Source organism: Alosa alosa, chromosome 16 (genome assembly GCF_017589495.1).
Source record: "Alosa alosa isolate M-15738 ecotype Scorff River chromosome 16, AALO_Geno_1.1, whole genome shotgun sequence".
Classification (NCBI taxonomy): Eukaryota; Metazoa; Chordata; class Actinopteri; order Clupeiformes; family Clupeidae; genus Alosa; species Alosa alosa.
The window spans coordinates 635,708-661,553 of NC_063204.1; the positions used below are offsets into that span (position 1 = coordinate 635,708).

Below are 25,846 nucleotides of genomic sequence, written 5' to 3' on the forward strand. Positions count from 1 at the left end.
ACAAGTTACAAAGTGTGCAAGTGTACAAGTGGAGTAGTGCAAGGCAGCCATTGTGGGTCCAAAGTCCAGGATGTTATGTAGCTGAGGGTGGAGGGGGGAGAGGGGGGAGAGAGTTCAGCATCCTAACAGCCTGGTGTATGAAGCTGTTGGTGAGTCTGGTGGTGCGGGAGCGCAGGCTTCTGTACCTCTTCCCAGAGGGCAGTAGATCAAACAAATTGTGAGCGGGGTGACTTGCATCACTCACAATTGTGGTCGCCTTGCGGGTGAGGTGGGTGGTGTCTGTCCATACAAAAGCCCGGTGGGTTAGCATTAGCGTTAGCCCTAACCCTCTGTCCATATGATAGCCCGGTGGGTTAGGGTTAGCCTTCTGTCCATACGATAGCCCGGTGGGTTAGCATTAGCGTTAGCTCTAACCCTCTGTCCATATAATAGCCTGGGCCCAGTTTCCCGAAAGCATCTTAAGCCTAAGAGCGTCGTAAAGTCCCTCTTACAAACGTCTTAAGATTTGCCGACTGTTTCCCGAAACCATCGTAGCTTAAGAGCGTCGTGAAAACACTCGTAGATCTACAAGTGCTCCAGAGTTCTCATTACCGGCTAAGAGTGTCTTAACAGTGCTTCTCACTGAGGTCACCAACAGGACATACAGAGGAATTACAACTTAGAATACATAATCCAATTTACGTTCCCATTCTTTATTGTGTTTACCTGTGATGAATCAGATTTTAGCGTGCAAAATAGCCTACATTTAATGGTCATAATAATGTGATGAAATGCGGACAAAAATGCAATCAAGTTATAAAAAACGAGACGTTGCCAGAATAGTTTGACATTATCTTTGCTATGTGAAGGCTATATTTTATTAGGCTTATGAGGTAAAAAGCAGAGAAAGCAACATGTGGTTTAGTCTGTAGCCTACTGCATCAAAATCTAAGCCTACACATTTCCTCTCTTTCTTACTCGACTTCTTTCTTATCTTCAAACGTGTTCTTAAGTGACACCGCGAAAAATGATTGCATGGTGCAACGATCTAATCTTAAAATAATTACAATTATTTATGTCTCTGTGTGGTATATAACCTACTTGGGATGCTTACATGCAGATGTCAAAGTGTTTCTATTTTCGTATTGATGTGAATTAATGTGTAGATCCGAAGTTTAAATGGTAGGCCTATAGCTGTGACGTGCAGTCACCTGACATCACCGTCAAATCAGAGGATATTTCAGAACTATTAACGTGGACAGCTCCCCTTAAGAGCATCTTAAGAGCAGTGCACGCGCGTTCACGCTACGAGCATGTTCGGGAAACAGTCGGAAAAACCAAACGAACGATCGTAAGATGAATCGTAGAAAACCCTCGTAAGACCGTGTCTCCGTCGTTATCGGGAAACTGGGCCCTGGTGGGTTAGGGTTAGTGTTAGCCCTAGCCCTCTGTTCCTACGATAGCTCGGTGGGTTAGCATTAGCTCTAACCCTTTGTCCATATGATAGCCCGGTGGGTTAGCATTAGCGTTAGCTCTAACCCTCTGTCCATATGATAGCCTGGTGGGTTAGGGTTAGCGTTAGCCCTAGCCCTCTGTTGATACGATAGCTCGGTGGGTTAGCGTTAGCTCTAACCCTCTGTCCATATGATAGCCCGGTGGGTTAGCATTAGCGTTAGCTCTAACCCTCTGTCCATACGATAGCCCGGTGGGTTAGGGTTAGCCCTCTGTCCATACGATAGCCTGGTGGGTTAGCGCTAGCTCTAACCCTCTGTCCATACGATAGCCCGGTGTATTCAGCTTCGTATCAGTACAGTCCAATGACCCCCTTTCCATCTTTCTCTCCTCCTCTCTCTCCACCTGTCTCAGGTATTACCATGACTCTCCAGCCTGGATCGGATTCAAAATGGATCCCCAAGGTGGATTTGTGTGGAGTGATGAGTCCCCGGTGCGTCTTACCGCCACTTCTCAGTGTTTAAGTCTGAGTGTGTTAATCTATAAGTGTGTTAATCTGAAAGTTTTAGTCTATAAGTGTGTTAATCTGAGTGTGTCAGTCTATAAATGTGTTAATATGAGTGTGTTAGTCTATAAGTGTGTTAATCTGAGTGTGTTAGTCTCTTAGTGATCTGGTTCTGTGCATGAGTTGTTGGTGTATGTTTGCGGTGACGTTGTATACATGATGTGCTCTTTGCTCAGTCTGACTATGAGAACTGGGGTTACGGTGAACCCAACAACTACAATGACAACGAGCACTGTACCGAGACCAGCTTCTATTACAGTCACTCCTGGAATGACAGGGACTGTGAGCACTATGTTGACTGGATCTGCCAGTTACGCAGAGGTAAAGGACACACACACACACGCATGCACACGCGCACGCACGCCCACACACACGCACATACACACACACACACACACACGCACACACACGTTTCGACTAGATTTCCCATTTCTTGAGGTCACCAAGTACTATTGGTATAAAAAAAACCCCCCGAAATCAATCGGTTTTACCTGCTCGAGTTGCTACAGCCAGGCAGCTACAGCGCTACTCTCTTGTGGCATGTCCGTGTGTGTGTGTGTGTGTGTTTAGGACTGCTCTACATTAGTGCTGACTCTCCATATGTGTGTGTGTGTGTGTGTTTTAGGACAAGTTCCAAAACCAGCTCCCACTGCAATGGAACCAGGTAACTATGTGAACATACATACAGTATGTGAATGTAGATGTCTGTGTGTGTGTGTGTACTCTTCTGCCTGTCTCCATATGACTGTGTATGTGTGTGTGTGTAAACATGTGTCATTAGATTAGATTAGATCAGATTAGATTCAACTTTATTGTCATTGTGCAGAGTACAAATATTGAGACAACGAATTGCAGATTGTGTCTAACCAGAGTGTGTGTGTGTGTGTGTGCTCTGTGTGTGTGTGTGCTCTGTGTGTATGTGTGTGTGTGTGTGTGTGTGTGTGTGTGTGCTCTGTGTGTGTGTGTGTGTGTGTGTATGTGTGCTCTGTGTGTGTGTGTGTGCATGTGTGTGTCTGTGTGTGTGTGTGTGCTCTGTGTGTGTGTGTGTGTGTAGCGGAGTATAACATGACCAGTGATGGCTGGCTGGATAAGAATGGGAGTCAGTACTACATCAACCAGGAGAAGCTCAGCAGGGAGGAGGCCCAGGCCTACTGTAAGAGTAACCATGGCAACCTGGCCATCATCACTGGACACACAGAGAGAAGATTCCTCATGAGACAGGTACACCAACACACACACACACACACACACACAGGAGTATCTTTTCAGAGGCCAGGCGTGTCTCTTTAGAGTAGTGCCAGGCTTTGGCCTCTGGGTTTTGGGATTATGTTTATATTTGGGATTTTTGTGTGTGTGTGTGTGTGTGTGTGTGCTGTCTCTATCCCTAGACAATATCATTCACAATATATTTGTAGAATAGACAAGGTAGGCCACTATGCCAACCTATCTCCACCTCTCCCTAAGGCGCTGGTAGTTCCTCTTCTCCCTAAGGCGCTGGTAGTTCCTCCTCTCCTCTCCCTAAAGCGCTGGTAGTTCCTCCTCTTCCTAAAGCGCTGGTAGTTACTCCTCTCCCTAAAGCGCTGGTAGTTCTTCCTCTCCTCTCCCTAAAGCGCTGGTAGTTCCTCCTCTCCTCTCTTCTCCCTAAAGCGCTGGTAGTTCCTCCTCTCCTCTCTTCTCCCTAAAGCACTGGTAGTTCCTCCTCTCCTCTCTTCTCCCTAAAGCGCTGGAGGTTTCTCCTTCTCTCTCCATAAAGCAGGGGTAATTGAATTTCTTGAATTTCCTCTTGGGGATCAATAAAGTATCTATCTATCTATCTATTGATCAATAAAGTATCTATCTATCTATTGATCAATAAAGTATCTATCTATTGATCAATAAAATATCTATCTATCTATCTAATGTCTGCCATCACCTGCTTACGGGTTCTGTGTTCTTGTTCTAGATCTCCAGGGGGTCGGAGAACCAGTACTACATTGGGATGACGGTCAACCTGGACAAATCCTTCAGGTCTGACAGATAACTATGATGCCCTCTCACAAGATCATACAGAAACAGTGTGTTGTCTTGTGTGTGTGTTTATGCTGTGTTCTCTGTGTGTGTGTGTGTGTTTGTGCTCTGTGTGTGTGTGTGTGTGTGCTGTATGTGTGTGTGTGTGCTCTGTGTGTGTGTGTGTGTGTGTGCTCTCTGTGTGTGTGTGTGTGTGTGTTTGTGTGTGTGCTCTGTGTGTGTGTGTGTGTGTGTGTGTGTGTGTGTTTTGCTTTGTGCTGTGTGCTCTGTGTGTGTGTGTGTGTGTGTATTTGCATTTGCAGCTGGGTAGACGACTCTCCAGTGGTGTTCACAGCCTGGGACAGGAACGAGCCCAACTTTGCTAACAACGATGAGCACTGCGTCACAATATACAAGAACGGTGTGTGTGTATTTGTGTGTGTTTGTGTGTGTGTGTGTGTTTGTGTGCATTTTGTGTGTGTGTGTGTGTGTGTGTATGTGTGTTTGTCCCTGACATGTGTGTATGTTTGTGTGCATTTGTGTGTGTGTGTGTGTGTGTGTGTGTGTGTGTATTTGTCCCTGACGTGTGTGTGTTTGTGTGCATTAATGTGTGTGTGTGTGTGTGTCTGGTGTGTGTGTCTGGTGTGTGTGTATGTGTGAGTGTGTGTGTGTTTGTCCCTGACATGTGTGTTTGTGTGTGTGTGTGTGTGTGTGTGTGTTGCAGGTTTCTGGAATGACATTAACTGTGGATTGCCATTGCCCTCCATCTGTAAGCGCAGCAGTGGTTTTGTAAACAGCACTATGGCTCCCACTACAGTCCCCAGGGGGTACTGCGCCCCAGAGTGGACCGCTTTCCAGGGAAAGGTGAACCCACACTCACACACACACACACACATATGCACACACACACACACACAAACACACATAGACAACACTGACATCAGTTGAACAGGTTATTAAAAACGATTTGCGCACCTCCATGTCACAGGAGAGACTGGGCTCTCCCTTCTATGAATTGAAAAAGACGTTATAGGCTACCTGCAAACTGATTTCATTGCTGAGTTTGCGGCAAAGCAAGAAAATGTTTTTTTTCCTGAGTCAGGATATGGCGAGTCAGTGTCATTTATTTGTCCAATGTTAGCCTACAGACCAGTAGCCTACATCTTATCAATAGTTTGAATGACGTGTGTGTTTCTGCTCATTGACAAATACCGTTCAGCACAATGATTCATGCCCAATTAATTCCCCCTGTTAAAGTGTTCCGCCTTTGTTACACTATTTGGTTTCGCGGATGTAGCCTATGATAAACACCATATGGCCAAATATGTGACTCAGCTAATGTTATAGGCTATACAATTGAATTTCCCCTTTAAAGGCAAGCTGGTGTAGCTTATTAGACTAGGCTACTATTAAAATACACCGGACGGTAGCCTTGGCTATGTGTAAAAGTAAGCTATCGCATGATTTCATGCACGTAAGTGAAAAGGCCTTGCATCTGTCAAGTTCGCTGGGGCCTCGCGATCCCCTTGCGACGGCCCTGCAGCTCCTCCCTAAGACAGCCAGGAAAAAGTTAAAATAATGGATAAACCTGGGAACGCGTTGACAGGTTTGTTTCGTCCCGTGATTATTTGTGAAATTGTGCAAACGACAAGGCATTTCAAGGAATGAGTCGTGAGTATGCAAGCTCCCAACTTGACCCAGTAGCCTAAGGCATCAATAAATTGTTGGGACTGGGGAGGGTCATGCGTTTTCTCTCAATCACTTTGGAGGGTCATAGAAAAAAAATTTGCTGGCAAGGGAGGGTCACGTCTTTTTTGACTAACGCTCCCAAAACCCCTCCGGTAGCCCCTTAAATAAATAACGAACAGTCCCTAATTGATTAATAGCCTCAAAAGACGCAATTAATCAGAAATAAATAATGTAATCGCATCGCTTTATTTAACAAACTGCAAGCAACAAGAGGATTGAGTTCGCTGTGAGGCCAAACCCAAGAGCAGAGCCTATCTGTTAAGGCAGTCGATAGGATATGGTAACGAGCTGTGTGCGCCTGGAAAGACGATAGAAGATGCTTTCTGAATAGGTCAGAATACCCTCTGGTCATCCCATACCCTCCCCCACTTCCTGTAGCCTACCATTATGAAGGCCTGCGGGGAGTAGCCTAAAACGACTCGTTGCCAATTTGGGACATTAAGCTTTTTCACGTTAAGCCCCCCTCCCCCATCCCCTTCTTTCACAAGCAGTGGGGGAGCGCGGGGCACAAAGTAACACTTTTTGGCTTTGGCTAAATATTTCTAAAATCATTTGAGTTTCACTAGTCACATGTTTTAACAAGCAACACGTGTTATTGAACTAGATAGACGTGTGTCAAAAATTGACTTTATTTTCCATACAGAGAAAAAACATATGCAGAGTCTAAGGTCAATCAAGGCAAAAAAAGCCCTCAAACCTGAAAACACATGAGGCAAAAGTGCAAAACATCACAAAACTAACTAAACTAACACGCGCATATTTTTGTATTGCAATCATTGCAGCCTACAGTTGTAAAAGCGCGTTACAACTAACCCCGCTGGGTCACGTTTCTTTCAAGATAAGATAGGCCTAGCTCCTATGTGTTGACTACATGTTTCAAAACGGTGTTCATTTTTAGCCTACTAGACTGTTATTAGTCAGTGAGCTGCACCCACAACTCAGTAATCGAAAGACAAGTTGCCTACCACCTATTTACTTTGATGCCTTCAAAAGACATATTGCTGTAGATCTACGTGAAAACACGTCCATACGAACACCGTCTCATAGTAATGTGGTTAACTGACCAATATGTCCCAATCAACCATCTGCAACTAGGAAAAAAGTCCATGTTACATTTAACCCTGTGTTACTTTGTGCCCTGCGCTCCCCTCCTGCGCTCCCCTGCAGCTTTCTGAAGCGGTGTTTCTGAAGCTAATGTAGGCCTAACAACAAATACCACCTTGACGTGAAAAAGCTTAACGTAGCTTATGTCCCAAAACGGCAACAAGTCGTTTTACTCCCCGTATGCACTCATTATAAAGAATGTTTAACGGGTCACAGCTATCAATTAATCACCAAACGTAAACAAGTCTTGCCAGGAGCAACACCTTGCAAAAAATGATAACAATAGGCCTAGGCCTTTATACGACTCTGCTCCTGCCTAGATTCGAACTCAGAACTGCCTGAAAGTTGCAGACCTGTTCTGGAAATATGTGCATTAACCCACTCGACCGTCAGACAACGCTATCTGCTTCGAGTAGGCCTATTGGGTAGGACTGTAGCCTACACTGGTTGCTGTGGCACAGTCTTGAGTGACCGAATTCGTTTTCCTTTGTCATATGAATGCTGTCATTTGGTTAACATTACTGTTAAGGAGATGCTGTAGGCAAAGGCTATATTTCAACCTTGTTAGTGTAGTAAAAAAAAAACAGAACTATTCACGAGGTTTCTGGGCAGCATATTTATGTTCTGTTAGCAAGCGAACTTCTCATGACTGCCGACAAAGTCTACTGCCAGCTGACTAAGCTCTCAATTTAAAACATTACTGAGAGACAGGCACTGTACAATCAAGAAATCTTGCCACTGAATCCAAAGCTATGTTTAACATTATGTACAAAGCTTATAGGCTACAGTGGACTAGCATGTTGCAGGGGCTGCTAAAAACACAGAGAAACAAACTGAAAACTCGGCCAATCACAGCCTCTTGCTGTCCGGTTCGACCGCATAACGCCACAGTGGACTATGCTGCCCCCAAGCGGCTGCAGTTGTACTTACATTTCACCCAGCTGCATGAATCACCTTGATCGTGTCAATTTTTAACTGGGACCCACAGTATATGCACACACACACACACACAAACACACATAGACAACACTGACATCACTGTTTTGATGTGTGTGTGTGTGTGTGTGTGGTGCGGAGTCAGTGTTATAAATTCGTAGGCCAGGACAATAGGAAAGCGTGGCATGCAGCTCGTGACTTCTGCATCAAACAGGGAGGGAACTTGCTGTCCATCGCCAACCACCAAGAGCAAGGTGAGGTGAAGCACACACTCTTACACACACACACACACACTCTTAGACACACACACACACACTCTTTCTCACACACACACCACACACACACACTCTTACACACACACACACTCTTACACACACACACACACACTCTTTCTCACACACACACCACACACACACACTCTTAGACACACACACACACACTCTTAGACACACACACACACACACACTCTTTCTCACACACACACCACACACAACACACACACACAGGAATAGGGTTACTAATCCTAACCCTAGCTGAAAAGAAGTTATATTATCTGTAGACACAGTGTAGCCTAGAACCAGTAGAGTAAAGTGGACATAGCGTAGCCTAGAACCGGTAAAGTGGACGCAGTGTAGCCTAGAACCGGTAGAGTAAAGTGGAACAGTAGACGCAGTGTAGCATAGAACCGGTAGAGTAAAGTGGTTGGATGTGATCCCTGTTGGTTCCTGTTGATCCCAACAGCCTAACCCTAACCCTAACCCAACAGCATTCCTGCTGATAGATAGATAGATAGATAGATAGATACTTTATTGATCCCCAATGGGAAATTCAAGATGATGGTTCCTGTTGATGGTTCCTGTTTATGGTTCCTGTTGAACCCCACAGCATTCCTGACCACGCGCATGCTGAGCTCAGACGGGGACATGTGGACTGGCCTGAACGACGTCAACTGGGAGATGCGCTTCCTGTGGACGGACGGAAAGCCTGTGACCTTCACGAACTGGGCTAAAGGTCACCCAGTGTCCTACCCTGGAAGCATGATGGGAGATGAAGTGGGTACACGTGTGTGTGTGTGTGTGTGTGTGTGTGTGTAGGTTATGGCCACAAATGATGTCTTCCATCTAGCTGACCTCAGCTGGCCATGAGGCTGTAGATTTCTCCTGAGGCTGTAGATCTCTCCTGAGGCTGTAGATCTCTACTGAGGCTGGTGATCTCTCCTGAGGCTGTAGATCAGGGGTCTCCAAATAGTCAGGACCAAGCATCCAGGATTAAACACGCATTACATTACATATTACATTACATATTACATTACATTACATTACATTATACATTACATTACACATTACATATTACACATTACATTACACATTACATATTACATATTACATTACACATTACATATTACACATTACATTACACATTACAAATTACATTACATTACACATTACATATTACACATTACATTACACATTACATTACATTACATTACACATTACATTACATCTCTGATGCAGTGAGGATTCCCTGTGATACACTGGCCTAACCCCACACTGTGGCAGACACACACACAGGTCAGTGCGGGCCACTCACTTGGCTTTCGCGGGCCACTATTTGGGGAACCCTGCTGTAGATCTCTCATCATTTCCTGGGACTGTGACAGTAACCATCTTTGTGTTCCCTCATGCAGGAGTTTGACTGTGTTGTCATGGTGACTCTGTGTTCCCTCATGCAGGAGTTTGACTGTGTTGTCATGGTGACTCTGTGTTCCCTCATACAGGAGTTTGACTGTGTTGTCATGGTGATCATTTACTCTGTGTTCCCTCATACAGGAGTTTGACTGTGTTGTCATGGTGATCATTTACTCTGTGTTCCCTCATGCAGGAGTTTGACTGCGTTGTCATGGTGAGGAGTCCGCCCTCAGTGGTGGGGGTGTGGAAGGTGGAGGACTGCCATGCTTCACGAGGCTTTATCTGCAAAAGAAATCTGGGTATGTGTGTGTGTGTGTGTTAGCGAGTTAGGGGACATTGGATATCGGGTTGATACTATGCTCATACACTAGGGATGCTCCGATCAATCCGCCGTCGATCATTATCGGCCAATACTCAAAATAGTTTGATCGTAACACTCTCTGATCATTATCGGCCGATACTCAAAATAGTTTGATCGTAACACTCTCTGATCATTATCGGCCGATACTCAAAATAGTTTGATCACTCTCTGAAGGCCGATCAGAAGAGCCGATGAAATGACACAAAACTCCGGACACTTCCAGGGCTCTGCAGTGCGTCCAGTTCCCATACAAAAATGTGATATATGGCAATATATGTAAATCACATATATAATGTATATGTCAGTGTATGCCTCACCATAAGTCACATATATACACATACATGTCACATATATTTCAACATATAGCAAAATTGGCCCTTTTTATATATGTCACATATATTTTCCCAGATATACAAATAGATTACAAATATATGTCAGTTGCATATATGTTAATATATGATAAGTTATGTATTTGTACGCATATTAGGGATACCAATATATTGCAAATATATGTCTATGGACATATATTTTCACTCATATAAGGTAAAAATATTGCAAAATATATGTAATGGTCTGCTATGTCACATTTATAGAAATATGTCACAATATATGTATCAGAAATATAACATTGTTGATGTTCCAAAGAAAACACACACAATATTTGTTTAACCTTTTATTAAAGTTTAGTTTTTCCACACAAACAGTGAGTACACTCTCCAGGTAGAAACTTTTTCCCCTTTATGGAAGTGGCACACATTGATTTGGCAGAATGCACTCAGTGTTCTCAGGGCAGCAGTCCTCACAAATCACCACCTGCAAACAGGGAACAGAGAATATTAATATGCTGTAAAACACACAGAACATGAAAAGACCATCACTGAAGCACTACTACCTTCACACGCATCTTTAATAAACACACGCCTTGGCACAAGTATGCTTAAATAAGGGCTATGAGATTAAGAACATGTAGCCTAATGATCCATACATCAGAATACTTTGACAAGATTTGGGAAAGATTCTTGAAAGATTGGAGTCTTTTAACTAATGCCCCCCATTCAAGCTTTACTCAAAAGACTATTTTTCAAGAATCTTTCCCAAATCGTGTCAAAGTCTTCTGTTGTAAGGATGGCTTAACACTACCCTTCACAAACTAAAGATCCATTTAGGCCTACTAACATTCATGTTAGCCTGCATGGTTATTAGCAGCCACTTTAAATGTAAGTTAGCTGCTATAGCTAGGTTAGCTAACTTACTCACACCTGATATTTCATTCAAACTAAAACTTATATTCATAACGACATCTCAGACAGGCTTGTTGTTGGATATGATGTTAACTACCATTCTAGATATTCCACATAATGGTAAAGTTAGTTAATGGAAAAGTTAACATTAACAGCTAACATCGCTAACGTTAGCAATATTAGCTCGCTAACGTTATCGATAGCTAATTGATAACATTAACGTTAGCTAATTCTAACATGATGGTTAGACTGTTAACAAACGGATTTGGTTAACATTACATTATAAAAACAATATTTTTCTAACTAATTCCCGTTTACTAAAGGCTTTCTTACCTTGGATATGATGACGGCAGAGTTTGTACAGCTTACACAGTCGGATGCATGACAGGACAGAAAAGTGACGGTTGAAGTCACCGTGGTTGGAGTTCAAATGTCAGTCCAGGGTGGGGGATGGGTATTGCTGTGTGCGCATGCGCATATCAAGATGCGATAAGCCTCCGTTATATTTAAAGTAGCTTTTGCCTCACACATTTTTCATGCACATAGTGCAACCCAAAGCGCTCCACACAAAACATTGACACATAAGGCAGCATAGTCGACACCATACCTGTGACGCCAAGACATAAACAAATATATTCACACTGTTCTCCATTTAGAAAATAAGTAATGTAATCTAGTGTATGGATATGTATGCCACCATATATGGAGACTACAAATATGTCAGCCACATATTCACACATAAAGTTCTCCATATATTTAGAAAATAAGTAGTGGAATCTAGTGTATGGATATGCGTGCCACCATACATAGAGACTACATATAAGTCTGTCACATATTCACACATAAACTTCTCCATATATTTGGAAAACAAATAATTGGATCTAGTATATGAAGATATATAGCATCTTATATGGGAAATTAAAATATTTTGTATGCATGTATGGACATATAGCTTTGAATATATGTTTGACACAAATATTTCAATCACATATATGTCCATATAAGTAAAATGATAAGTCCCTGTTATTTGACATATATGTTCATATATTGCCATTTATCACATTTTGTATGGGTTCACTCTCTAAGAATGATGGCGTGGGAGTGAAACACATATTTACGTAGTTTAAATCTTTGTCTACACCGCAACACCAAAAAACATTTACTTTACCTAAAGTTTCTCAATTGCTAGTTATCAAATTCAAGGGCTATAATATGCCTTTTAGTTCAGTTAAGGGATTGGCTGGATTATGCAATTTAACATTATAGCTGTAGTGAACAGGGACAAAGCAGCCTCCCATCATATTCTCTTTGCTACTGATGACTTCCATTCATGCTTATTTACACTGAATAGCCGAAGTAGACAACGAAGTAACATTATTGCCCCCATCAACACAGATAAATGTAAGGATACCTGTGTTGAAGGCTAGTGGCTTAGACTTTACTGCGAATGTTCTCACCGTTTGTTTGCCTGTGTTTCACATCAAGTAGGCTGCATTTTAATAACAACACCGTAAGATCTTATAGCCTCAAACAGGTTCTAAAGCTGCATTTTAATAACAACACCATAAGATCTTATAGCCTCAAAGAGGTTCTAAAGCTGCATTTTAATAACAACACCATAAGATCTTATAGCCTAAAACAGGTTCTAAAGCTGCATTTTAATAACAACACCATAAGATCTTATAGCCAAAAACAGGTTCTAAAGCTACATTTTAATAACAACACCGTAATATCTTATAGCCTAAAATAGGTTCTAAAGCTGCATTTTAATAACAACACCGTAATATCGTATAGCCTAAAACAGGTTCTAAAGCTGTTACACCATTATGTTGCAATGAACTTTCTTCCCTGAACGAGCATTTGGCAGACTCAAAAAAAAATCTCACGATAGCCTGTTTCAAAGGAAAAGCCCCTCACCCCTTAGGCTACCCTTAGGCTACTGTGTAAGGTGTGTGTGTGTGTGTGTGTGTGTGTGTGGTCTTTTCAGCCTGTTTGAAATGAAAAGTCCCTCACCCCTTACTACATAAAGGCATAAGGCCTCTTCAGTCCTTAACTAACAAACACATTGAGGCCTACATTATCAAGAATAATATTTATAAATATTTTTTTTATTTGATTTATTTAATTGTATCAAGAATGCCTTACACATGCAAAGACATCAGATACAATATAAAACACAATAAAGTCCAGGACTTATTTCCATTGTGGTCCTCAACACATTACACCACCCTGCAGAAAAAACAGCCTGACCAGCTAAAGGTGGTTTGCTGGTTGACCAGCTTGTTAACCAGCTTGTTTGACCACCCTATGATGGTTGACCTGCAAGACCAGCAAAACTCTTGCGAAAACATACCTTCAGCTGGTTTTCCCAGCTTATGATGGTAATTCAGCTGCTTTTGCTTGTCGTACCACTTCAAGCTGGTCATTTTAGCTGGTGTTGCTGGTCTATAGTGCTGGTTTAACTGGCCATGCCAGCTTATGGTGGTCATTCTAGCAAACCAGCATGACCAGCTTGACATGCTGGTCACCAGCATGACCATCTTGCCCCAGCTGTATCCCACAAGATAGGCTGGTCACACCAGCATGACCAGTTTCCTCAGATGGTCACGCCAGCATATCCAGCTGGTGGCCCAACCAGCTACACCAGTAAAGACCAGCAAGAGCTGGAAGAAAACCAGTAAGGACCAGCTAATACCAACTAAAACCAGCTACCAGCATAAGCTGGTTTCTAGCTGTTTTTTTCAGCAGGGCAGGACAGGACAGGACACTCACGGTGTGTGTGATAATCAATGACATAACATTGAACCTACCCTCGCTAGTAACCAGGCCTTGACATAACATTCTACTTACCCTCGCTAGCCTCGCTAGTGAACAGGCCTTGACATAACATTGTACCTACCCTCGCTAGTAACCAGGCTCTTTTTTCTCTTTTTTCAGATCTGGTATGTTGCCACGAGTGCAAATATTGTGTGTGTTTTTTACTTTAGTAATAAGACACGGTAAAAAAAATTGGGACAAGACCAAACAACATTTTATGGATCACGGTCAGCCTGGACATAACAACACGAGACTCAACAGGGAGCCAGTTGACCCTTATTACCCTATCAGACCTATATGGGACCTATATGAGCCCACAGAATGACCCTTATTAGTGACCTACCTATAACGACCCTTATTAGTGATCTACCTATAACGACCCTTATTAGTGACCTATCTATAATGACCCTTATTAGTGACCTATCTATAACGACCCTTATTAGTGACCTATCTATAATGACCCTTATTAGTGACCTATCTATATGAGCCCACAGAATGACCCTTATTAGTGACCTACCTATAATGACCCTTATTAGTGACCTATCTATCCTTTTAGTGACCCATCTAGAATGACCCTTATTAGTGACCTACCTATAATGACCCTTATTAGTGACCTATCTATATGAGCCCACAGAATGACCCTTATTAGTGACCTACCTATAACGACCCTTATTAGTGACCTACCTATAACGACCCTTATTAGTGACCTACCTATAATGACCCTTTTTAGTGACCTATCTATAATGACCCTTATTAGTGACCTACCAATAATGACCCTTATTAGTGACCTACCTATAACGACCCTTATTAGTGACCTATCTATATGAGACCACAGAATGACCCTTATTAGTGACTTACCTATATGAGCCCACAGAATGACCCTTATTATATAGTATATATACTTATACTATACTATATATATATATATATTAGTGACCTACCTATATGAGCCCACAGAATGACCCTTATTAGTTTATTCTGGGCTGTTTGCAGCCTCCCTTTTAGTCGGTTTGTTAGTCATTTAATATGAAGGAGTTAGCTAAAATGATCATTGTTGACCTATCTAAAAATGTGGAGTTTCTAGCTAAACACTTTGTGAGGCCGGTGACTTTACTCAGGACTTTGTTGACCATATTCCTGCCATCCAGGTTGTTTTGTAGGATGCAACCCAGGTATTTTACTGACGCTTTTGCTCTGACCACAACATTATTCAGAATGACCCTAAATTCAGAGCATCTACTCAGTCTGTATTTTGAGCTGAACAAAATGGTCTCCATCTTACCAAAGTGTAAGGACAGCATATTGTCAGTCAGCCAGTTGTTTACAGAGAATAGCTGAGCTCAGGGTACTCTCTAGAGTGGAGTGGTGTTTATGAGACATCAGGGTACTCTCTAGAGTGGAGTGGTGTTTATGAGACATATGGGGTACTCTAGAGTGGAGGGGTGTTTATCAGGGTACTCTAGAGTGGAGTGGTGTTTATCCTCAGGGTACTCTCTAGAGTGGAGTGGTGTTTATCAGGGTACTCTAGAGTGGAGTGGTGTTTAGTGAGGTGTTTATCAGGGTACTCTAGAGTGGAGTGGTGTTTATGAGACATCAGGGTACTCTAGAGTGGAGTGGTGTTTATCCTCAGGGTACTCTCTAGAGTGGAGTGGTGTTTATCAGGGTACTCTAGGAGTGGAGTGGTGTTTATCATCAGGGTACTCTCTAGAGTGGAGTGGTGTTTATGAGACATCAGGGTACTCTAGAGTGGAGTGGTGTTTATTATCAGGGTACTCTTGAGTGGAGTGGTGTTTATGAGACATCAGGGTTCTCTAGAGTGGAGTGGTGTTTATCAGGGTACTCTAGAGTGGAGTGGTGTTTATCCTCAGGGTACTCTCTAGAGTGGAGTGGTGTTTATCAGGGTACTCTAGAGTGGAGTGGTGTCTATCCTCAGGGTACTCTCTAGAGTGGAGTGGTGTTTATTATCAGGGTACTCTTGAGTGGAGTGGTGTTTATGAGACATCAGGGTTCTCTAGAGTGGAGTGGTGTTTATCAACAGGGTACTCTCTAGAGTGTAGTGGTGTTTATGAGACATCAGGGTACTCTCTAGAGCCTTAATTAAATAAGTTATGGGGTCATTTACGATAAATATCCTTGATGAGGCTATGCTGAGTTATGGAAAGGAAATGGGCTGTTTGTTTTAGTAGTAGTTGTTTTAGTAGTTTGGATTTGCAACAGATGGATTCACAAATAAATTATATTTTGCAGTATACTTGATATACAGGCTAAATGCAAATATGATAATGCATGATATTATTAAAACAAAATATAGAAAAATAAAACAGACCAAAAATAAAGTAGACACTAATATTTAGGGCCCGAGCATCGAAGGGTGCAAGGCCCTATTGTTTTTGTAAGGATTATTATTATTATTATTATTACGAGTATTTTAACTTTGTCTCAGAGCGTTTTCCTTTTTTGAGGTGGTTAAGATGGGTGAAAAGTCTTGAAATTTGGCACACACATCAGGTGTCACGCAAAGCAGTTAGGTACAAGAGCTTGGCCCCGGGCGTGGCCCAGGGACTCAGTAGCGCCCCCTTAGGAGGTTGATGCAGTGGTTGGCACATACTTTCAGCTAGACACGTCACATTTGGTAGGTGTGTGTATCTCCCCAAGATGAACAACTTTCGTACAATGCATTAGCCACGCCCAACAAGAAGTGAGGTATTTGGGATTTTGTGCGGACTAAAATGTGATGAATTGTGATTCCAAAAGAGGTGCTTCCCATCGGTGACAACACATGAAATTTGGCACACACGTCAAGAGGTACCATGAATACACAGGGGAAAAGCCTTGGCACTGGGCTTGGCCCAGGAGCTCCATAGTGCCCCCTTATGTCACTGTGACTTGTGGTTGGCATATAGTTTTAGATACACACACCAAATTTGGTGGGCCACGCCCACAGGAAGTGACGTAATTGTGATTTTGTGCATTGTGGACATGATCAATTTTAACATACTCCTCCTAGACGATTGATCCGATTCATGTGAAAGTTGGTATACATGATGCCCATATGCTTCTGATTCTAAATTGTGACGTTTTTTTTGATATGTTGTAATTTGACGAAATGGCGAAACTATGAATTTTAATACCCTTCCACATAAACAATAAATGTGTCTTAATTCACCATGCATGGTTTGAAATGTTTTACATTTCAGAGGTCTTTGAATACCATGGTAGTGATGATATTCACATGCCCATAATGCATATTTGGCATAGCGCCACCACCTGGCAACAGAAAGAATGGCAATTACACTGATGTCACATGATACATTTTAACATACTCCTCCTAGACAGTTTGTCAGATTCATGTGAAATTTGGCAAATATGATGCCAAGATGTTGCTGATGTTAAATTGTGAAGAGATTTCTGATATGTTGTAATATGTCATGATTTGGAGTGGTGTTTCTCACCATATAAACAGGAAATGTGTCATAAAGTCACAGTGCATTGAATGAATGGTCTGAAACTTAGGATCTATTTCCTTAACTCAGGTTAATAGATATTATGATTATGATGATATCCAGACACCCAATGGGCCTGCCTGGCATAGTGCCACCACCTGGTCAAGCAGGAAATGTGCCAGAAATGGACAATGCCTTAAGTGATTGATCTGAAAGTTTACAAAAATGTTGGATATCATTATTGTGATGATATTCACATTTGTAATTTCCATGCCTAACATAGCGCCACCATCTGGCCAACCAAAAAGTGTATCAGAAATGTTCTTTGTTTAAAATGAATGGCCTGAAATTTCTCAGGTTAATATATAGTATGATTATGATGACACCCAATAGGCCTGCATTGCATTGCGCCCCCACCTGGTCAAGCAAGTACATGTGGCAGAAAATAAAATACAAAAACAAATAGCACACGCATCAAATATGTACATTTCATCAAATATGTACATTTGACAAACGCACCACGTCGGTGCTTTGTTGGATTCTGACATGTCACGGGTTGCGGCCCGCAGGTGCTCGGGCCCGCCATTACCGCTTGCGGCTATATTCTTTAAATTTTGTTTCCTGTAAATGTCAGTCATTTTTAATCTTTGCAACTGGTGCTTTGGCATGTTTAACTGTTGGCTTTCGGTAATCGGCCATCGGCCCCAAAAACACTGATCAGAGCATCCTTATCATATACTCATTTCCCCTAAAGCATCCCTATCATATATATATATATATATGTGCCATCAGCAGACACTTTGTTGCAAGAGGGAACACTATCACATGTTTTTCTTTTGCTTCAGAGGATTCATCTGCAAAAGAAATGTCAGTGTTTATGATGTGTGTGTGTGTGTGTGTTTTAGACTCTCAGATTGCAGCTCCTGTAACCACGGCGACCCCACATAACTACTTCCGTCTGGGGAACGACTCGTATAAGGTGCAGACGGAGCGCATGAGCTGGGACGAGGCGCGGAGGCAATGCAAGGCAGACGACGCCGATCTGGCCTCCATCCTCGACTCCATCAGCCAGGCCAACACCATCCTTAGGACACACACGCTCAAACAGCCTGTGTGGATAGGACTGAACAGCAACCTGGTACACACACACACACACACACACACACACACACACTCAAACAGCCTGTCTGGATAGGACTGAACAGCAACCTGGTACACACACACACACACACACACACACACACACACACACGCTCAAACAGCCTGTGTGGATAGGACTGAACAGCAACCTGGTACACACACACACACACACACACACACACGCTCAAACAGCCTGTGTGGATAGGACTGAACAGCAACCTGGTACACACACGCTCAAACAGCCTGTGTGGATAGGACTGAACAGCAACCTGGTACACACACACACACACACACATACACACATACACGCTCAAACAGCCTGTCTGGATAGGACTGAACAGCAACCTGGTACACACACACACACACACACGCTCAAACAGCCTGTGTGGATAGGACTGAACAGCAACCTGGTACACACACACACACACACACACACACACACACACACACACACACACACGCTCAAACAGCCTGTCTGGATAGGACTGAACAGCAACCTGGTACACACACACACACACACGCTCAAACAGCCTGTGTGGATAGGACTGAACAGCAACCTGGTACACACACACACACACACACACACACACACACACACACACACACACAGCTCAAACAGCCTGTCTGGATAGGACTGAACAGCAACCTGGTACACACGCACACACACACACACACACACGCTCAAACAGCCTGTGTGGATAGGACTGAACAGCAACCTGGTACTCACACACACACACACACACACACACACACACACACATGTACACACACACACACAAACAAACAAACAAACACACACACACACACACACAATGTTGCGACTATGGCACTTAGAGAGTTAAAGACTTCTACTGCACCTATCATCTCTGGACAATGTTAAAAAAGGAAGAAAAAAACAGAATTCTGTTTAGAAGCAAAGATATCAAGTAAGTCTTTAATAGAGCAAACTGCTTTAGAAGCAAAGATATCAAGTAAGTCTTTAATAGAGCAAACTGCTTTAGAAGCACATGGGTCTCTACCTTGTAGCCATATCGACCTTAATCTGGACACAACATGATGTAACACGAGTGTCAAAACAGAGTGCCTTGTTTCTTTTATTCCACAACACAACACCTATACAATGCTGGCAGAAGACTCAGAAGTAGTGCTCTGACCTGCTCTTTCTCTGATTTTGCATCTCTGACCTTGTCTGATTGTGATTGGCTGAAAGACGGGTGGACAATACCGCTGGGTGGATAATTGGCTGCTGCGCTACAGTAGGTGGGGTCCAGAGGAACCCAGAGCCAATCAGGCATGTGTTTACATCGACACAGATGGCAGCTGGAAGACTACCACCTGCAACAACACCTACTACTCCCTCTGCAAGCGCTCCCCAGGTGAGCACACCCACATCTGACCCAACACTCACATCCACACCTGACCCAGCACTCACATCCACACCTGACCCAACACTCACATCCACACCTGACCCAACACTCACATCCACATCTGACCCAACACTCATATCCACATCTGACCCAGCACTCACTTCCACACCTGACCCAACACTTACATCCAGACTCACATCCACACCTGACCAAACACTCACATCCACACCTGACCCAACACTCACATCCACACCTGACCCAACACTCACATCCACACCTGAGCCAAACCTGACCCAACACTCACATCCACACCTGACCCAACACTCACATCCACACCTGACCAACACTCACATCCACACCTGACCCAACACTCACATCCACACCTGACCAACACTCACATCCACATCTGACCCAACACTCACATCCACACCTGACCAACACTCACATCCACACCTGACCAACACTCACATCCACACCTGACCAACACTCACATCCACACCTGACCAACACTCACATCCACACCTGACCAACACTCACATCCACACCTGACCAACACTCACATCCACACCTGACCAACACTCACATCCACACCTGACCAACACTCACATCCACACCTGACCAACACTCACATCCACACCTGACCCAACACTCACATCCACATCTGACCCAACACTCACATCCACACCTGACCAACACTCACATCCACACCTGACCAACACTCACATCCACACCTGACCAACACTCACATCCACACCTGACCAACACTCACATCCACACCTGACCAACACTCACATCCACACCTGACCCAACACTCACATCCACACCTGACCAACACTCACATCCACACCTGACCCAACACTCACATCCACACCTGACCCAACACTCACATCCACATCTGACCCAACACTCACATCCACACCTGACCAACACTCACATCCACATCTGACCCAACACTCACATCCACACCTGACCAACACTCACATCCACACCTGACCCAACACTCACATCCACATCTGACCCAACACTCACATCCACACCTGACCAACACTCACATCCACACCTGACCAACACTCACATCCACACCTGACCAACACTCACATCCACACCTGACCAACACTCACATCCACATCTGACCCAACACTCACATCCACACCTGACCAACACTCACATCCACACCTGACCCAACACTCACATCCACATCTGACCCAACACTCACATCCACACCTGACCCAACACTCACATCCACATCTGACCCAACACTCACATCCACACCTGACCAACACTCACATCCACACCTGACCCAACACTCACATCCACACCTGACCAACACTCACATCCACACCTGACCAACACTCACATCCACACCTGACCAACACTCACATCCACATCTGACCCAACACTCACATCCACATCTGACCCAACACTCACATCCACACCTGACCAACACTCACATCCACACCTGACCAACACTCACATCCACACCTGACCAACACTCACATCCACACCTGACCAACACTCACATCCACACCTGACCCAACACTCACATCCACACCTGACCAACACTCACATCCACATCTGACCCAGCACTCACATCCACACCTGACCAACACTCACATCCACACCTGACCCAACACTCACATCCACACCTGACCAACACTCACATCCACATCTGACCCAACACTCACATCCACATCTGACCCAACACTCACATCCACATCTGACCCAACACTCACATCCACACCTGACCAACACTCACATCCACATCTGACCCAACACTCACATCCACGGTTCTATTTTTATGCTCATTGAGCTCAATGCAAAATCAAACCAGCTAATAGGCTAACTGAAATAATACCATGCCAATCTCTAGGTATGGTGAAGGGTATGTGATTATCTGGGGCTATTTTAATTCCAAAGGCCAAGTGAATTTTATCAGGATGCATAGTATCCTGGATCCATGAAATAACTGGCCTTTAAAAATAAAAATCTGCCTGCCTCTATGAGAATTTAAAATAGTTATGACCCCTGTATTTTAAGGAAGAACATTTATTTATTTATGATACATTTTTCATTCACAAAGAAAACTGGTGTCCTTAAAGGTTGGATATTTCTTAATTGTTTTACTTAAGGCATTAAGATCAATTTCCAAAAGATGATTTTATATTCCTCTTTCTAGACAACTTTAGCAGAGGTGCCAGTAGTTCTGGAGGATACTGTAGACGGCAGGGCTTACCTGATGTTTAAGAATTCTTCTCTTGTAAAAGTTACTGGTGAAAGACCGCAGAAAACGTAGTAAACACACAAAAACAACGCTTTTGGATTTTAAGAACCAAGGCAGCCATCCGCGGCGCCATCTTGGATCACAGCAAATGTGTCCTAACTGCATCACAGAGGTTTCTATCGGAGCAACTCCAATAGTCAAAATGATATCAGTGGCATATTTCCGATTGGCACTTGATAAGCTATGTGCTGTGGAGCTTGAGAACATGTCTGCTGATAGGCGACAGGTCTCACCAAGACATTTAGCCAGTGGGATTTGGTCTAGATCGGCCACTTTGCCCCGAAATGGCAATAACAGATTCAGAAGACTTACGCATGTGAGGTCACAATGGGATTGCCAAAGACTAAAACATTAATGCATCCTACCTCATCTGTTGTCATTTAGAATTCGAAATTTGGCTTTTCACAATCCAACGATATATCCAAATATCCATATCATAAGTGCAAACTAGTTGGTGATGGCATATGGAGCACTGCCAGTAGGCCTATCATGCATGCTACACGGAGTTCTGACAGGGCTTTCACTTTGACCTCTATAGCTCTATAATATGTAATTTTAAGTAGGCCATATTCAAACTTATCCATAACCTTTTTTTGCTATTTGCTACATTATTTGATATACAAAAATATAAAAAGAATGTCAGACAGTGAATTAGTAAGTATTTAAAAAACAAACAAACAAATAAAGAATTCTGCTAGCAGGGGGTGCACCCTTGTTGATTAGCAGTGTTAGCAGCAGCGCGTGATGGTTAGTAGTTTTATGGTTATGGTATTTAGCAGACGCTTTTGTCCAAAGCAACATACAAGTAACAACAATACAATAGCTACATTAAACAATTTAAAAAGTTGGGAAGACTACACCAAGGAGAACAGCAATAATAAACAACAGTGTAAATTCAATCAATAGCCTAATGAAAATAAATAAATACTATATTATACAAATCATAATGCATAAGAAATGCTTAATAAACTAAGTGCATATTGAACATATATGCCTTTAGACCCCTCTTGAAAGACCCAAAACTGTCACAGGAACAGAGAGCACTGGTCAACTCATTCCACCAACAAGGAACCGGTCTTGTATTTGACCTAGCATTTATGGCTGGTCGACACAACAGACGCTCATCAGAAGACCGCAGTGGGCGGTTGGGGATGTACATCTTGATCACTGAATTAAGATAGCATGGAGCAGATCCAGTCAGTGTCCTATAGGCCAAAGTGAGAGATTTAACTTCAATTTAAATTTGAATTTAGTTTCAGCAGCAGTCTGTACATAGTTGTTAACCAGCTACATGAATGATTGTGACTCTCTTTGCTCCTCTGGGGCCTCATGTGAGGGTGCGTTCTCCTTTCCCAGGCGCCTCTCTTCTAAGTATTGAGGATCCAACCGAGGCCAATTTCATCCAGGAGAAGCTGGGAATGCTGCAAGATGGTACCAAGTCATTCTGGATTGGACTGCATCGCTCCCATGAGGGTGTGTGTGTCACACACACATACTCACATGACCAATACAGACTCATCACACACATACTCACATGACCAATACAGACTCACGCATCACACACATACTCACATGACCAATACAGACTCACGCATCACACACATACTCACATGACCAATACAGACTCACGCATCACACACGTACAAGTCATTCTATAATCCGGGTTACATTTCAAGTTAAGGAAAACAGCTCAACTCTGTCAACTCTGTTATAATTTACCTGTGTAATCCACTGACAGCTCAACTCTGTCAACTCTGTTATAATTGACCTGTGTAATCCGCTGACAGCATTGACGATAACAGAGTTGACATTTCCAATCATTTTGAGGCTTAACTCCACACGCTAAACTCATGGATTTTAATCATATTACTGTTGTTTTTCTTGGAATGAGCAAGACATTCACTCAATTCACACAAATAATTAATCTATTGATGTATCCTCAACATTTTGTGCAAATTAATGAGAAAGGAAACCAGGGTTGGAATTTTACAGCGGCAATGGCGACCATAGGTCGTGATGCCCCTTTGAAAATCGGAGGTTCACAGGCCACTGTGGCCTTGGTGGCCCTTCTTTCTTTCTGCTTGGCGTCCAACTAATAGTGATTTTTATTTAGCCAATCAGTGGTCAATGATATGGGAGTCGTGTGGTTAATATTGTATGGACAATGTGGTCTGAAATACATGTAGAATAATAACAATAATACTGTTATTGGTGAAATGTTGTGTGTTTTTTCATAAAGAAACTGTGTGTCTTGCTCCCAGGTAAATGGATGTGGATTGATACATCACCGGTTGACTACACAAACTGGAATTCGAGGACCCACAGCTATGGAGATTGTGTGTTCATCAACTCAGACTCAGCTGTCTGGGAAAAAACCAGCTGTAGTCGATACAGGCCCTACATCTGCAAAATGCCCAAAGGTTAGTCTTCCACAAACCCTACATCTGCAAAATGCCCAAAGGTTAGTCTTCCACAAACCCAACATCTGCAAGTTTCCAAAAGGTTAGTCTTCCACAAACCCAACATCTGTAAGACTGAGTTAAACCCCAAAAAGACCGTGGAGATGACAGAGGACAAAGGACAGATATACAGTATTTATAGATTTACAGATATATTCTACTGAGTAATTGTCTGTCCTTCTGTCTTTCCATTTTCTTTTTAGTTATACCACCAACAGAGTCCAAACCATTACCAGGTAAGAGTGTGATCAAGGATACTGAATATCTACATGTGATACTGTTTTAAATGTAAAACATTTTAAGTAAATGTAAAGGGAGCAGTAATATAAGGTGTACTAGGGTTATAATACATACCATAATAATCTATTTCCAGTGAAAATCACACAAGCCCCTCCCCATAGTTCCGCTGGCATTGCTGTGGCTATTGTCATGGTGATTGCTGCCGTGGCTGGACTGGCAGTGTTCCTTTTCTATAAGAGGCCTACTGTCCCTGTGGTGGGGGAGTGCACCTTTGACAACACGCTGTACTTCAACAATCCTACTCGGACCAACGCCAGCATCGACACCAAGGGCCTTGTGGCCAACATCGAGCAGAATGAACATGCCTAAGGACAAATTACCAAACACATTCCATACACAAATCACTACAACACCACACCATACACATCACAACACAACACCACACCATACACATCAATACAACACAGCACCATACACATCACAACACAACACAGCACTATACACATCACAACACAACACAACACCATACACATCAATACAAAACCTTACACATCACAACACAACACCGCACTATACACATCAATACAACACAGCACCATACACATCACAACACAACACAGCACTATACACATCAATACAACACAGTACTATACACATCACAACACAACACCATACACATCAATACAACACAGCACCATACACATCACAGCACAACACAACACCACACCATACACATCACAACACCATACACATCAGTACAAAACCTTACACATCACAACACAGCACAACACTATATCAATACAAAACCTTACACATCACACCACAACACAACATCGTACACAACACAACACAACACAACACCATACACATCACAACACAACACTATACACATCAATACAAAACCTTACACATCACATCACAACACAACACTATACACACCACAACACAACACAACACACATCACAACACAACACTATACACATCAATACAAAACCTTACACATCACATCACAACGCAACACAACACTATACACATTAG

The 25,846-nt window shown here is 43.0% G+C and overlaps 1 protein-coding gene across 1 annotated transcript in view; it reads left to right on the forward strand.

The window, feature by feature from the left end:
* The window catches only part of mrc1a (mannose receptor, C type 1a), a 57,331-nt gene extending 37,586 nt beyond the window's left edge, over positions 1 to 19,745 (forward strand). The window contains exons 14-25 of the mRNA XM_048266361.1: positions 1,846 to 1,924; positions 2,173 to 2,317; positions 2,622 to 2,660; positions 3,051 to 3,217; positions 3,939 to 4,003; positions 4,306 to 4,403; positions 4,707 to 4,846; positions 7,917 to 8,025; positions 8,657 to 8,823; positions 9,653 to 9,758; positions 18,227 to 18,459; positions 19,719 to 19,745. Of these exons, the coding sequence (XP_048122318.1) occupies positions 1,846 to 1,924; positions 2,173 to 2,317; positions 2,622 to 2,660; positions 3,051 to 3,217; positions 3,939 to 4,003; positions 4,306 to 4,403; positions 4,707 to 4,846; positions 7,917 to 8,025; positions 8,657 to 8,823; positions 9,653 to 9,758; positions 18,227 to 18,459; positions 19,719 to 19,721 (1,351 nt within the window). The 3' untranslated portion in view covers positions 19,722 to 19,745. The remainder of the gene's footprint in view (positions 1 to 1,845; positions 1,925 to 2,172; positions 2,318 to 2,621; positions 2,661 to 3,050; positions 3,218 to 3,938; positions 4,004 to 4,305; positions 4,404 to 4,706; positions 4,847 to 7,916; positions 8,026 to 8,656; positions 8,824 to 9,652; positions 9,759 to 18,226; positions 18,460 to 19,718) is intronic.
* The last annotated feature ends 6,101 nt before the right edge of the window (positions 19,746 to 25,846 follow it).